The sequence below is a fragment of the Macadamia integrifolia genome, chromosome 10 (assembly GCF_013358625.1).
Source record: "Macadamia integrifolia cultivar HAES 741 chromosome 10, SCU_Mint_v3, whole genome shotgun sequence".
NCBI lineage: Eukaryota > Viridiplantae > Streptophyta > Magnoliopsida > Proteales > Proteaceae > Macadamia > Macadamia integrifolia.
This window is the reverse complement of record NC_056566.1, coordinates 3,441,070-3,453,671: the sequence shown is the minus strand read 5'-3', so window position 1 is coordinate 3,453,671 and position 12,602 is coordinate 3,441,070. Positions and strand designations below refer to the sequence as shown.

At 37.7% G+C, this 12,602-nt stretch overlaps 1 protein-coding gene, 1 non-coding gene and 1 pseudogene across 2 annotated transcripts; all 3 read right to left on the bottom strand.

The window, feature by feature from the left end:
* Positions 1–230: 230 nt before the first annotated feature.
* LOC122091579 lies at positions 231–1,166 on the bottom strand (annotated as a pseudogene).
* Positions 1,167–4,221: 3,055 nt separating this feature from the next.
* LOC122091577 lies at positions 4,222–8,372 on the bottom strand. The gene is made up of 4 exons (XM_042661585.1): positions 8,282–8,372; positions 6,305–6,406; positions 5,239–5,307; positions 4,222–4,528 (listed from the first exon to the last, which is right to left on the bottom strand). The coding sequence occupies exons 1-4, from the start codon at positions 8,370–8,372 to the stop codon at positions 4,383–4,385; spliced, it is 408 nt and encodes a 135-aa protein (XP_042517519.1). The 3' UTR covers positions 4,222–4,382.
* A 3,195-nt stretch (positions 8,373–11,567) lies between these two features.
* Positions 11,568–11,674, bottom strand: LOC122092493. The gene has a single exon (XR_006144156.1). It is a non-coding gene; the product is annotated as a small nucleolar RNA R71 (small nucleolar RNA).
* Positions 11,675–12,602: the final 928 nt, after the last annotated feature.

Below are 12,602 nucleotides of genomic sequence, written 5' to 3'. Positions count from 1 at the left end.
AAGCTTTTCTTCATAGGCCTCTTGTGATATCACCACCTTGGTCAATGGCCCTACTCAAATCGGGTCTGGAAGGTTATCCACCTCCGGCAGCATCTTCTTTGTCACCGATGCATAAGATCTTTGGCCTTCAGTTTCTCCTACATGTTTATCGCCTCTCACCTCTTCACCTTCCAAGAGCTTGTTCTCCTCAATCGGACTATATTTCGTTGCATCATCCCTATTCCCCGTGTGAATGGGATTCCAGAAATCTGTAATCAATTTTTGTTTGCCTCTATCTGGTGGCCAGCCTCCGTCAGGATTGAGCAATATTGGCCTGTTCGCAATTCTCTCTTCCTCGCTTTCTTCCATCGATGCTTATCTAGTCCTTTATCACATAGACTATCCCGTTTATTGTTATGCGAAAAATAGTAACATAGATTTTTTAAAAGAAAAAAAAAATAAAAAAGTGAAAGCAAAAGAAATTCACTTGCCTTGAGCAGAACTACATCTGCAGGAGGGATGGACTCAAACATGTCACCTGCAATATGTTAGGTTCTCATTCCCTTCCAAATTAGCAACCACGTGAGGTAGGTCAAACACTGTACATTTCAAGCTTGGGAAGGTTTCAGCAATGGTCTTAGTCACAGTTCCAGTGCCACAACCTTGCACCTTGTAACAACCACACTTATCACCACTCGAGCATGGTTTGCCATTGCTTTGTTGACAAATTTGTTGAAACCTTTGTCTTCCTCTGCATAGCCCCATAGGGTCTTCCCATGCGCGGTCTCGAATGGATTGAGACCATCCCCCTGGAACCATGCACTAAGGAAATGCCAAGGTGTTATCATGATGGGATCAAGATTTGCTTGCAAGAAGGGTGACACACTCTTGGCATTATCCTTAAGGAGAAGCCTAGCATATATCCTTCTTCTTGCTGAGAGAAAAAGCTAGAGTGCACCAACAAGCGCCTGAGGCGGAACAGAAAAGCAGTCTTGGTCTTTGGGATGGCAAGCTTCATGACTAGTTCAGAGAGGGTAATGGGTTGGTGATGGTTGTTGACAATGTCTAGTATGCCTAGCTTAACTGCACACTTAAGTGACAGAGTTTATGAAGGCAAATATAGGGTTCCATATACGAGCTTGAGCATGGAACAACTCTTTAGCACTCTCTTTCTCAATGAGATCCATTGATTTGGTCACTATTTCAAGAAATCCCAGCTCTCACTCACTTCTAGGTTCTGTCGAAAGATGGGATCAATGTCATATGTATAGGAGTTCCAAGTGAAAAAAAAAAAAAAAGAAAAACAAAGCTTGGAGGGCATGTTTTTCTTGTGATTTTTCCTTTCCCATTATAGCTAGGTAAATGCGATCTTTTCCTTCGCCACTTACTGTTCCAATGAGGTGGGGGGTGCGGCCTATGCTCATGGTCCACCTAATTGGATAGGTTCAGGCGTTGAGCAGACCAATTAATGCACTACCATAGATTTCAAATTAAAGTCAGTGAGTGAAAATAGGTCAAATCAGTTTTATACGTCAAGGACCAATCAATAGGCCAAACTATTTTTCTTTTTTGAGAATATATAAAAGCAAAAGTACATGATTCTAAATTGAATGCCAATTGAGTGATATCCTGGGTTCATTCCTGTTGCGATTTGTTTCATGCTGCGATAAATTGGGTGAGTTGACAAGAACCGCACATGAGTTACGTTTCAATATGAAAAATTGAGTTACATGAGGAGGCATTACAAATTTTATAACATTCTATAACCATAAGGGAAAGGGAAAGGTATCATAAGTTATAAATAAAAAAAGGGGTGTTCCACAAAGGTTCAATTTCTTTAGGGTCGTCAAAACATTGTCGATTACCTATAATATATAACAGCCTAAAATATCATTAAAGGTATCTTACTCAATTTAACTGTTAAATTAATTATATTGCAGGTCTTTGTTAAATGAATTTGCTAAATTTAATTATACTGCATGACTTTGTCAATTGGATTTACTTTGCTAAATTTAATTCTACCGGAATTTGAGGAATCAGAATCCGATCAAGTGAATCACCCAATTAGAATCAAAATGATTCCAGACGAGTTCTGCAACTGTATTCGAATTGTCAGGTTTCATGTTTGATTTTCATTTTTCAGTTAGTAAACTCAATAAACTTCCCTTCCATAGCAATCCCAAAGTTTATTAAATCAAAAACTCCAAAAAAGTATAGACTTTAGGAAATCTTTACCTCTTCTTCCCAATTCAAGTTTCTAGGCTTTCAACCAAGTCCAGCCAATTCCGATCAATAGTTAGAATTGTGGTGGTATGTATGTAGGAATGGTGGCCATTTATGATTCCAGACGAGTTCTGCAACTGTATTCGAATTGTCAGGTTTCATGTTTGATTTTCATTTTTTAGTTAGTAAACTCAATAAACTTCCCTTCCATAGCAATCCCAAAGTTTATTAAATCAAAAACTCCAAAAAAGTAGACTTTAGGAAATCTTTACCTCTTCTTCCCAATTCAAGTTTCTAGGCTTTCAACCAAGTCCGGCCAATTCCGATCAATAGTCAGAATTGTGGTGGTATGTATGTAGGAATGGTGGCCATTACTATCTCACACTTTATTGATCGTTGATACTAGTTTTAAAGGTTTAACACGGATCACCCATCAAGTAAGCTCTGAAGGTTTTACTTGGTAAAAGGAAATTTATTGATGAGATGGTCCAATTGATCCTATACCTCGTTGACTGACTTTTCCTAGCAAAGGAATCAACTAACTATTTCCTTACATTGGATTAGAGAAACTACATGACTCCAAATATGCTGCTTCGTGAACAATGTTATCAAAAATAGAGTATTGAACTTCAAGGAGACCCACGATTACCAGTGAGATATGTAATCATGTCCTTATTAACTGTCTTTAACACTGATGGAAAGACAACAGCTCAAAAGCTACAAAATATCGGCCTACCCATATGATTTCGGAAGATGAAGCCCAACACAGATAGGATTACTTTAATTTAGGAATCCTTCTTGGGGAGTTCACTTGACAAGTTCTTCGGCTGCTACTCCAAGGCTGAATGAACACTGTCCACCGTCCGGGGGGAATTAATCCTGTTTTCAAAGGTCGCAAGAGTGCTGCCAAATAATTCGAGTACAGGTAAGATGCTTCTTGAAACACTTTACCCAATGGACAGTTCGTTATGGATGAATTGCCAATTTTAACAGAAGGTTCCTTTTACAGTGTTTATGAAAGAGTGAATGGCATTATAGCTACAAGTTGATGAGACCGTAAGTACAAACAACCAATTTAATATTGATCAGCATATTTCCCAGGAAATGAATGCAAGCTCAGTGAGGTTGCATGTAAAGGGCAGAAAAAAAAAAAAAAAAGAAAGAAAGAAAATGGAAACTTTTGGAATCATTATTACCAAGTATAATAATTTTACTTTCCAAACGGATTCTTTCTTTCTTTTTTTTTTTTTTCCAATTCAAATTCAAAGAATTTGTTGGTAATGATTAAAGCAGTTTCGATTTTTTTTTTTTTTTTTTAATTCCATTTTCTTTCCATTCTAGATACACAATCATTGTTGGTAATGATTAGAAAAGTTGACTTTTTTCTTTAATATATCATTTTCCTTAACTTCACTTCCAACAAGAACGAAATTATTTAATTAGTTACACAATCAGCATTAGCCCCGGATCATATTCAAAATTCAACCCTATCGGGAAATCAGACTCGTAGCATTTCTTCATACTTCTTAAAACCTACAACGTCAGTAGCGCTGATATGCTGCATAATAATTGATTTCATGCCATACCATGCAATTTTGAATAATAGTGGGACACAATTAGCTCCCTCTGGGTTGCCCTATGAAGCTTCTTCCTCAACTCAAAGCACTGAACATTAGTGCTCACTTGGAATAGGTCTCTTTCACAACTTTCCAACTAAGGTCAGAAGTATCAAGCAATAAGTAGCCCCTAGCAATTGATGGGGTCATAGAATTGATGAGATAGGACATTACCAGATAGTTGGCAATATCCCATTTGTCTTGGAGGGGACCAGTAGTGTCACACCCTGCCTCTAGAAGGCTAAGGTTTGGGGCACTGGACATCTTATCATATCCAGTCAACCTATTTCTCTAGGATCTAGACTAGGAAAGCAAAATCATAGCACCACAACTACACTATCATAGATTATGAGTCATACATATAATAGTCTAGCAATATTTCATATATTACATATTTTCCAGTGTCAGCTAAGTGATAAATATATTTACAATCTCAGCATACTTTCCAAGACAAATATTTACACAGTCCTCGATACATCAGCAATAAACATTTACATATCAAAGTACGTGATCCAATGGAATACAAAAACACAAAAAGAGAATCTGAATTGTCTATCATATTCTTCAGAAGAACTGGCCTCCATAGGCACAATCATCACATCCACACTCAGATCCGTGGTCGGTATCAGCCTTTGGAATACTGACCAGAGGGTCCATGGCCACCGTCTCATGATCAGTGCTGGCAAGGGGCAAAACACTGGTCTCATCATCTAGAAAGAGTAAGTAAAGAGGGGTGAGCACGTCATGCTCAGTGAGGGGGTAGGGACAAGCAAAGAAACACAATACAAATGATGCAATGCATACTCCACACCTTATATGATGCTCATGAATCCATTTAAGTTACACTACTTCCTAGTCCATTACTAAATCTGCAATAGTGGTATAGTGCTACGCAACGTAGATGGTATTCCCTTCCCAGTATGTCAAGACTTAGGAATACAAGCTCAATGCAAGCAGAAGTCCGTCAGTCCCAGAAAGAACCTCGGTCCCCCAGCTAACTCCTAGGTTAGTAACCCTAGGCAATCAAGTGTACAATATGTCGTACCCTACTGCTATCCATCTCTAGGTACAATACGTCGTACCATAGAAGTGTACTGCTAATTAGGCAGCCACGGGTCAGGATCAGTCAATACCTCACCCCCTACTGACAAGGGGTTGTAGCACTCGGGTGGTGATAACCTAACCCACAAATTCTACATGATGCATATCTAATCATTAACCATTCATATCACAACCCAATAAATGCCGGGCACTCTCAAGTGTCCCATCTTACCTATCTTACCTTCTTCCAGTTGTCAAATTCACCAGGGTAGTATCATAGAAATAATAATAATAATATGCACACAGCAATATGCATGAAATACAAGCAAAAATTAAAATAATTAAACACTCCATAAAACAAGTCAGAGCACCCACTCACTTCGGTGTCCAAACTCCCGAAATCCGGATTCTTGATTCAAATATATGTCCTCACCGCAAGTTATATTACCTATTACACAGGATATTTAAATAATTATTTTATAATAAAAATCCTACAATACTACTCCAGCCTGTCTAATAAACATCACCTCAGAACTTCAAATTCTGATTGGGTATCTGGCTTTCCTCTACTACACAATCTAGGTTCCTAATTTTCCCCACTGACAAGGTTACCTGATAGGGAAACCACTAGTGGGTCGCACAAGTGGGTTGGGTCTCCTGTGGGTTCACTAGCAGTCTTTCTAGATTTACAGAACCCCGAGCAGTGCCTTGTATTTCTCCCCAGGTCTGTTTCTGATGTAATATGTGTATACAGACCCCAATTCAAGTTTAGGTTTACTGCCCACTCATAGTAGTCAATGTGGGCTTCTAGAACCCCAACCGATAGGCCGATCGACACCTGTCGGTTCCTCTGTTTTCCACAGAATTTGATTCTGCCCACTCTACTTAACACTGATTTGGTGTAATTGGGTTTCCATCCTCTCCCTGAAATCTGAATTGAACCTGTGGGGTTTTAATACCCATGTTAGGTCTCATTGTTGGATTCTGTGATAGTAAATTTCAGTGCTGCAATAAATTTTGGGGTTTCACAGAGACCATCACAATTCTGTAGAATTGACCCCTTGTTCCCAAGTCTACTTCATCAATTAAGGTTGGAATCTAAAGATTAAGACCATAGAGTTAAATTCCCTCCTTGATTGGATTCAAGTAATACCTTTAGAGAAGGGATTTATAATTATAAGACCTAAAATAATTCCCTACCTTAGTTCCCATACATCCATGATTCCATTCAAATTTCACTATTACTACTGAATTAGAAAAAATCTTGGGTTCTAGGGTTTGGTAGAGATAGAGTTCCTGTGAATTTGGATCCCAGTAGCCCACTGAAATTGGGGCTTTTCCTACTGGACAGCCATGACTACCTCCAATTGGATTGAACCCCTAAACCCTACTTCTCCATTCTATGGTACATCAATTTTCTACTGTACTAGAGTAGTAACACATACCTAGGGACAGCACTAGTCCAGTAGAAGCCTCAGGTGAACTAAGTCTCTCCTTACTTCTTCTTCTTCCTTCTCTTTTCTTCTTCTTCTCTTTTCCTTCTTCTTCTGTTTACTGTTTGCAGCAAACAAATTTAGGGTGAGAGTTTAATCCTTAAACCCTTAAAACCCCCTATTTATATGACTGCACAAAATAGACCTAAGGGTCTGTTTGGCTAGCCCTTATGTTGTACCTAATACTGGTGAACTAAATTCCTAAGTTTTAACCTAACTTAAACGTCACTACCCCTTGAAGTAAAAAGTGGATTAGGATCCCCAAACAAGCCTCTAATTATAGTAAAAGTATGGGGAACTATGCTATGGAGATGTGGGCCGCACAAACAAAAACCCAGAAAAGTTGTATTCTATCATTACAACCGGCTGACTAGTTGGTACCCACCTGACGCAGGAAAATTATAGAGAATTAGGAGGTAACACAAGTGATCAATTCAAAAGAAAAAAAAATAAAAAAAAAAAGAACTCGCCACCCAAAGGAAATCCACCTAAGGGATAAGAGAACTCAAAAAGAACTACTTCTTCTCAAAGGTCAAAGGCTCAAATTATGAATAAACTCCAAGTATGCATTTCATTCACTAGTGTAAGCTTTATATAGATGAGTATAGAACAACCTTCCAAGCATAGGAAATTTTCAAGAATGAAACTAAGACTAATTGGAAAAAACAAACATGGGGAAAACAAACAACTATCCAATAGGAAAGGACCTTGGGGACCTTGGGAACCTTGAGAGACATTCTTCACATCTTGAAGACTCTAGAAACATAATGGTTGAGGTACCCAAGAAGTTCTAGAACCAACTTTGAATGGAAGTTGGACTAAAAAGATGAATTTCGGACTTCTAAGTCAGCCTAGACACATTTTACCAAAACGATCATAACTTCTTCTAGAAAATAACAAATGATGCATCATTTTTTTTATTTTTGTTGAAAAATAAACTTCTAGATATTTCCATCCATATGTGGCCTGATTTCTAGTTCCTTCAAAGTGGATTCAGGTGTCTCCGTGAAATTACGTCAAAATCTTAGACTACAACTTTTATTTTTAGCTTTTATCCTTTGGCTTGGGCTTGTGGGTTTATTGGAATGGGTTGTTGGCCCATTTGAAAATGCTCCTGTATCATACACTTCTACTATGTATAAACTCTTCTTTGAGTTTTCTAGCTTTTCTTCTTCATGATAGGGAGAAAGGTCCACAACATTGAATGTTGTTGAAACAACATAATCACTAGGGAGTTCAATTTTATAAGCATTTTCTCCAATCTTTTGTAACACCTTGAACGGACCATCAGCCCTAGGTTTAAGCTTACCATGACATTCTCGAGGAAATATTTCTTTCCAAAGATGGATCCATACTAGATCTCCTTCTTTAAAGGCAGTAGGCTTCCGATGCTTATTTGCTCTTTCTTGATACTTCTTATTGTGTTTTATGATTTTCTCACAAACTTGTTCATGTAGCCTTTTGATGTAGTTAGCTTGATCCTCAACTTCTCCACTAAGTTATTGAGTGATGGGAAGAGTAGCTAAGTCCAATGGTCTTATAGGATTCCTACCATAAACAACCTCAAATGGACTTTTCCCAATTGTTTGGCTTGAAGAACGATTGTAAGAAAATTCAGCTGGAGCCAAAATAAAATCCCATTGGCCCAAGTTGCTTCTAATTAAACTCCTTAAAAGATTTCCCAGGCTTCTATTAATAACTTCAGTTTGTCCATCGGTCTGAGGATGATGGGAGGAACTGAATTGAAGCGTTGTGCTAAGCTTCCTCCAAAGTGTGTGTCAAAAATGACTTATAAATTTAGAATCCCGATTAAACATGATTGTCTTAGCGATACCATGAAGTCTCACAATCTCTTGAAACTAAAGATTTGCTACATGAGTAGCATCAAGAGTCTTGTTACATGGCACAAAATGTGCCATTTGAGAGAACCGATCAACGACCACCATGATAGAATCTTTACTTCTTTGGGTTCAAGGTAAACTACCACAAAATCTGGGCTCACACCTTCCCAAGGAGCCATTGGCACCTATAATGGAGTGTATAAACCGGTATTTTGGGCATGACTTTTGGCAATGTGACAAATTCTACATCGCTCCACATGTCTTTTAATATCTCTCTCCATTTGAGACCAATAGAAATTTTCTTTTATAAGAAAGAGAGTTTTATCTCTTCCAAAGTGTCCAGCTCGACCTCCACCATGGGCTTCATTGACAATGGCTTCCCTTAGAGAACATTTAGGAATGCATAAACAATTGTTTTTTAAAAGAAATCCATCTTGCAACAAAAATTATTGAGTGGGTCCCTTAGAACATGCTTTCCAAATATTTCCAAAGTTGGGATCATCATCATATAGTTCTTTGATCATATCAAAACCTAAGACATTCACTTGGATTGTGGTAAGTGTGGAATGTCTTCTACTTAAGGCATCCACCACTTGATTATGAACTCCAGATTTATGTTTGATAAGAAAAGTAAAGGATTAAAGAAATTATACCCACTCGGCATGCCGGTTGTTGAGCTTGTGTTGAGTATTAATATACTTCAAGACTTCATGATCTGAAAAGAAACAAAGTCCTTGAATAATAAATAATGCTACCAATAATCCAAAGCTTTAACAATAGCATAAAACTCTTTATCATATGTGGAGTAGTTCTTGCGGGAATTATTTAATTTTTCACTAAAGAATGCAATAGGCTTTCCTTCTTGGCTAAGAACAACACCAATTCCCATGTTTAAAGCATCACAATCACCTTCAAAAACCTACCTTCTTTTTAAGGAGTTCAAAGCTTTGTTGTGCGTCTTTGGTCCACTTGAAATTGCCTCCTTTTAAATATTCAGTGATAGGAGAGATGAAAGTGTTGAAATTCTTGATAAAGCGCCGATAAAATGAGGCTAAACCATGAAAGTTCCGAATGTCATAAATAGATGTTGGGATAGGCCAGCTTGTGACTGTCTCCACCTTGCTAGGATCCATCTTGATACCTTCATTGGAAACCACATAGCCTAGTGATGAGCACAATAATGTGTGAAATCTTAGGGATATAAGTGTACATTTTGCCCCACTTTGGATAGTACTACTTTTATTTTTCTTTTTCTTTTTTTAGTTTCCAAGTTTACAAGAGAAAATACTTAAAGTGAATCAAGAACCAGTCCAAAGGTGGGACCCATCATTGGTACCACATCCTCTCTCCTACAAAATCTTAAAAATTATTCTCTCTCCTTGCCACCTCACAAGATCTTAAAAATGCTATGCAGAGATTTCCTTTCTGATTTAATCAAGATTGCAAGATATTGGTTAATATTGCAAGGAAGGAATAGAATTTGTTAATTTTGGAAACGGATTCTCTCTTTCCTCACACAATATCTCAGAGAATGAGGACTTTTACCAAGATTTTATTTTATTTTATTTTATTTCTTTTCTTAAAGAAGACTTGTAGAAAGAAGGGGAAATAAAATAAAATAAAATCTTGGTAAAAATATTCATTCTCTGAGATATTGTGTGAGGAAAGAGAGAATCCATTTTCAAAATTAACAAATTCTATTCCTTCCTTGAAATATTAACCAATATCTTGCAATCTTGATTAAATCAGAAAGGAATCTCTGCATAGCATCTTCAAGATCTTGTGAGGTGGCAAGGAGAGAGAATAATCTTTAGGATTTTATAGGAGAGAGGATGTGGTACCAATGAGGGTCCCACATTTGGATTGGTTCTTGATTCACTTTAAGCACTTTCTCTTGTAAACTTGGAAACTAAAAAAACAAAAATAAAAATAAAAGTAGTACTATCCAAAGTGGGGAAAAATGTGCACTTATATCCCTAAGATTTCACACATTATTGTGCTCATCAAATTCCCCCACACTTGACTTTTGCTCGTCCTCGAGCAAGATAAATAAATAAAGAAATGAAAGAAAAAGCCTAACTCACTTTCATAGGAATCACGGTTGCACTTAGCATGTGTAACAAGCCTTTAAATCCCTAAGTTACCCTAGTGGACGAGTTGTGTCTAGTGGGTGTTTGCAGTGAATATACACCCAAAATTCAGAATAAATAAATCCCAACCTTGGCTAAAGGTAAGGCTCATACCGATCCAGAGCAAAAATAATTTTTCTTACAAGAGACCCCCACATTTCAACTTTTATTATTCTTGATCAATTCCAGTCACTAGCATATTTCTTAATTTGGAACTCACCTCGTCTCTTCCAAAACATCCTTATCTTAAGGCAAAACTACTTGTGAAGAAATAGGGAACCAATGACTAAGGCGTTGGAGTGTTTTTGACCAAAACATATTACTAAGCATTAATGACATTTGCACATTTTTTTTCCTTTTTTCTTTTCGCTTAAACTCTATTCTACTAAACAAGTTTTTGGCTCCGTTGCCAGGGAGACAGTTTTATGTTATTTTTCGCTTTCTTTTGGTAAATTGGAGTGCTTTGTTTGCTTTGTTTTGCTTTTGCTTTTTCTTTTATTCAATTCATGAGAAGAACAACTTGCAATAATAGTTGTATCGGTAGAGGTCGCCATGCCTCATAGTATGATAAAGACAGGTTTCGCCCTGTAGTAGTACCTCAGGAATTAACCTGAGCAACCCCGGATCCCTGCCAGTAAGGTCCCAAAAAGTCAAAAAAATCAAAAAAACCAAAAAATTATAAAAATCATAAAAAAAAAAGGTTTTTCTATCCATTCTTTTGTGCTTGTCTTACTCTAGTTGTGGGTAGTTTTCTGTTGCATGAGTATTAGGTGGGTACGTAATACTAAGAATCGGTTAAAAAGAAGAGATCCAACAAGTAGTGACCCTATATGTTTGCTCTCTTTAAAACCATTCAATATGGGAGACCAACAGCAAAACCCTTCACCTAAATCTCTGAAAGATAGGTTCTACCCTGCTAGAACAGCCCAACCTTCCTGCATAATTCTACCACAAGCCCAGGGCAATAATTTTGAACTCAAATCTCAATATATCACTATGTTGCCCCACTTCCATGGGTTGACCTCTGAGGATGCATACCTATTTCTAAGGGAATTTGAAAAAGTATGTGTTCTAATTAAGATCCAATAGCTTTCTGATGATGTTGTTAAGCTTAGGTTTATCACTTTTGCATTGAAAGACCAAGCTAAGAAGTGGTTGTATGGGTTACCCACAAATTCCATAACCTCATGTGAACAGTTCACAGTTGTCTTCCTTAAGAATTTTTTCCCAACTCACAAGACCAATAAGCTTAGAAGTAATATCCTTCAGTTTAGGCAAAAGCCTAGTGAGTCATTTTCCAAACTTATAGAGAGATTCAAGGATCTACTCCAAGAATGCCCTCACCATGGCCTAGACCTATGGAATTTATGTCAAATAATTTATGAGGGTATTGATTACCCAACTAAACAAATGATAGAGTCTATGTGCCCTGAGGGATTCACATCCTTTACAGATGAAGGAAAGGCATAGAAATTCTTACTTGACTTAGTTGACAAACCCGTGAGTGGGAATCAACCCAAGAGAGTGGAAGAATCATAGGAGAAAAATGATATTTTGTGGATGGGATAATAGCCAAGGAAGCCCATTTGGATAGCCTAATCAAGAGAATTGAGGCTATTGTTCCTAGAGAGCCATCATCAGTTAATTTGGTTAAGATTTGTGCTTGATGCCAGTCCCCTGGACATCTCCTAGAAGAATGCCCCAACACCTCTGGGGGCACTTCTAATGATAGTGTTAATGCCTTATACCAGAATAATCCATATAGTAATACCTACAATCCAGGATGGAGAAATCACTCAAATTTCTCTTGGAATCAGGGAAACCAAGCAGGGCCTTCCAATTTCCATAATCAAGGTCAACCTGGACTTCAAAGGCCTCCCTTTGCACAACAATATTTTTCTCAAAATACTTTTCTTAGGTCAAATGTAGGACCTCAGGCTAGTTTTCCTAGGCCCCTCTCCTATCATCTTATCAGCAACCCCCTGGGTTTACCAACACTGGAGATGCAAGTAGAATAAGTGACTTGAAAAAAAATATGGCCCTCCTCATGATAAGCCATCAAAATCTTATGAGAAAACTCACTCAAGTTTTCTCAATTATGCGGGAGAGGGAGAAAGGAAATTTACCCAGTTAACCAGAGCCTAACCCTAGGCATCATCAACCAATTAGTTCACAAACATCAACTAATGTACCACTGAATATAGTACAAGGTCAGACCCAACAAAGGCTCTCTAACAATATAATGTTGTTTATGCCCTTAGGAGTGGTAGAGAGTACCAA

What these genes read in the sequence shown, in the direction of transcription:
- LOC122091577 (XM_042661585.1), bottom strand. Translation starts at nt 8,372, where the DNA reads ATGGCTCCTTGGGAAGGTGTGAGCCCAGATTTTGTGGTAGTTTACCTT. An exon ending in ATCATGGTGGTCGTTGATCG is followed by an intron (nt 6,407 to 8,281) that starts GTTCTCTCAAAT and finishes AACAGTAAACAG; the next exon opens with AAGAAGAAGGAAAAGAGAAG. An exon ending in TCGGGAGTTTGGACACCGAA is followed by an intron (nt 4,529 to 5,238) that starts GTGAGTGGGTGC and finishes TACTCTTTCTAG; the next exon opens with ATGATGAGACCAGTGTTTTG.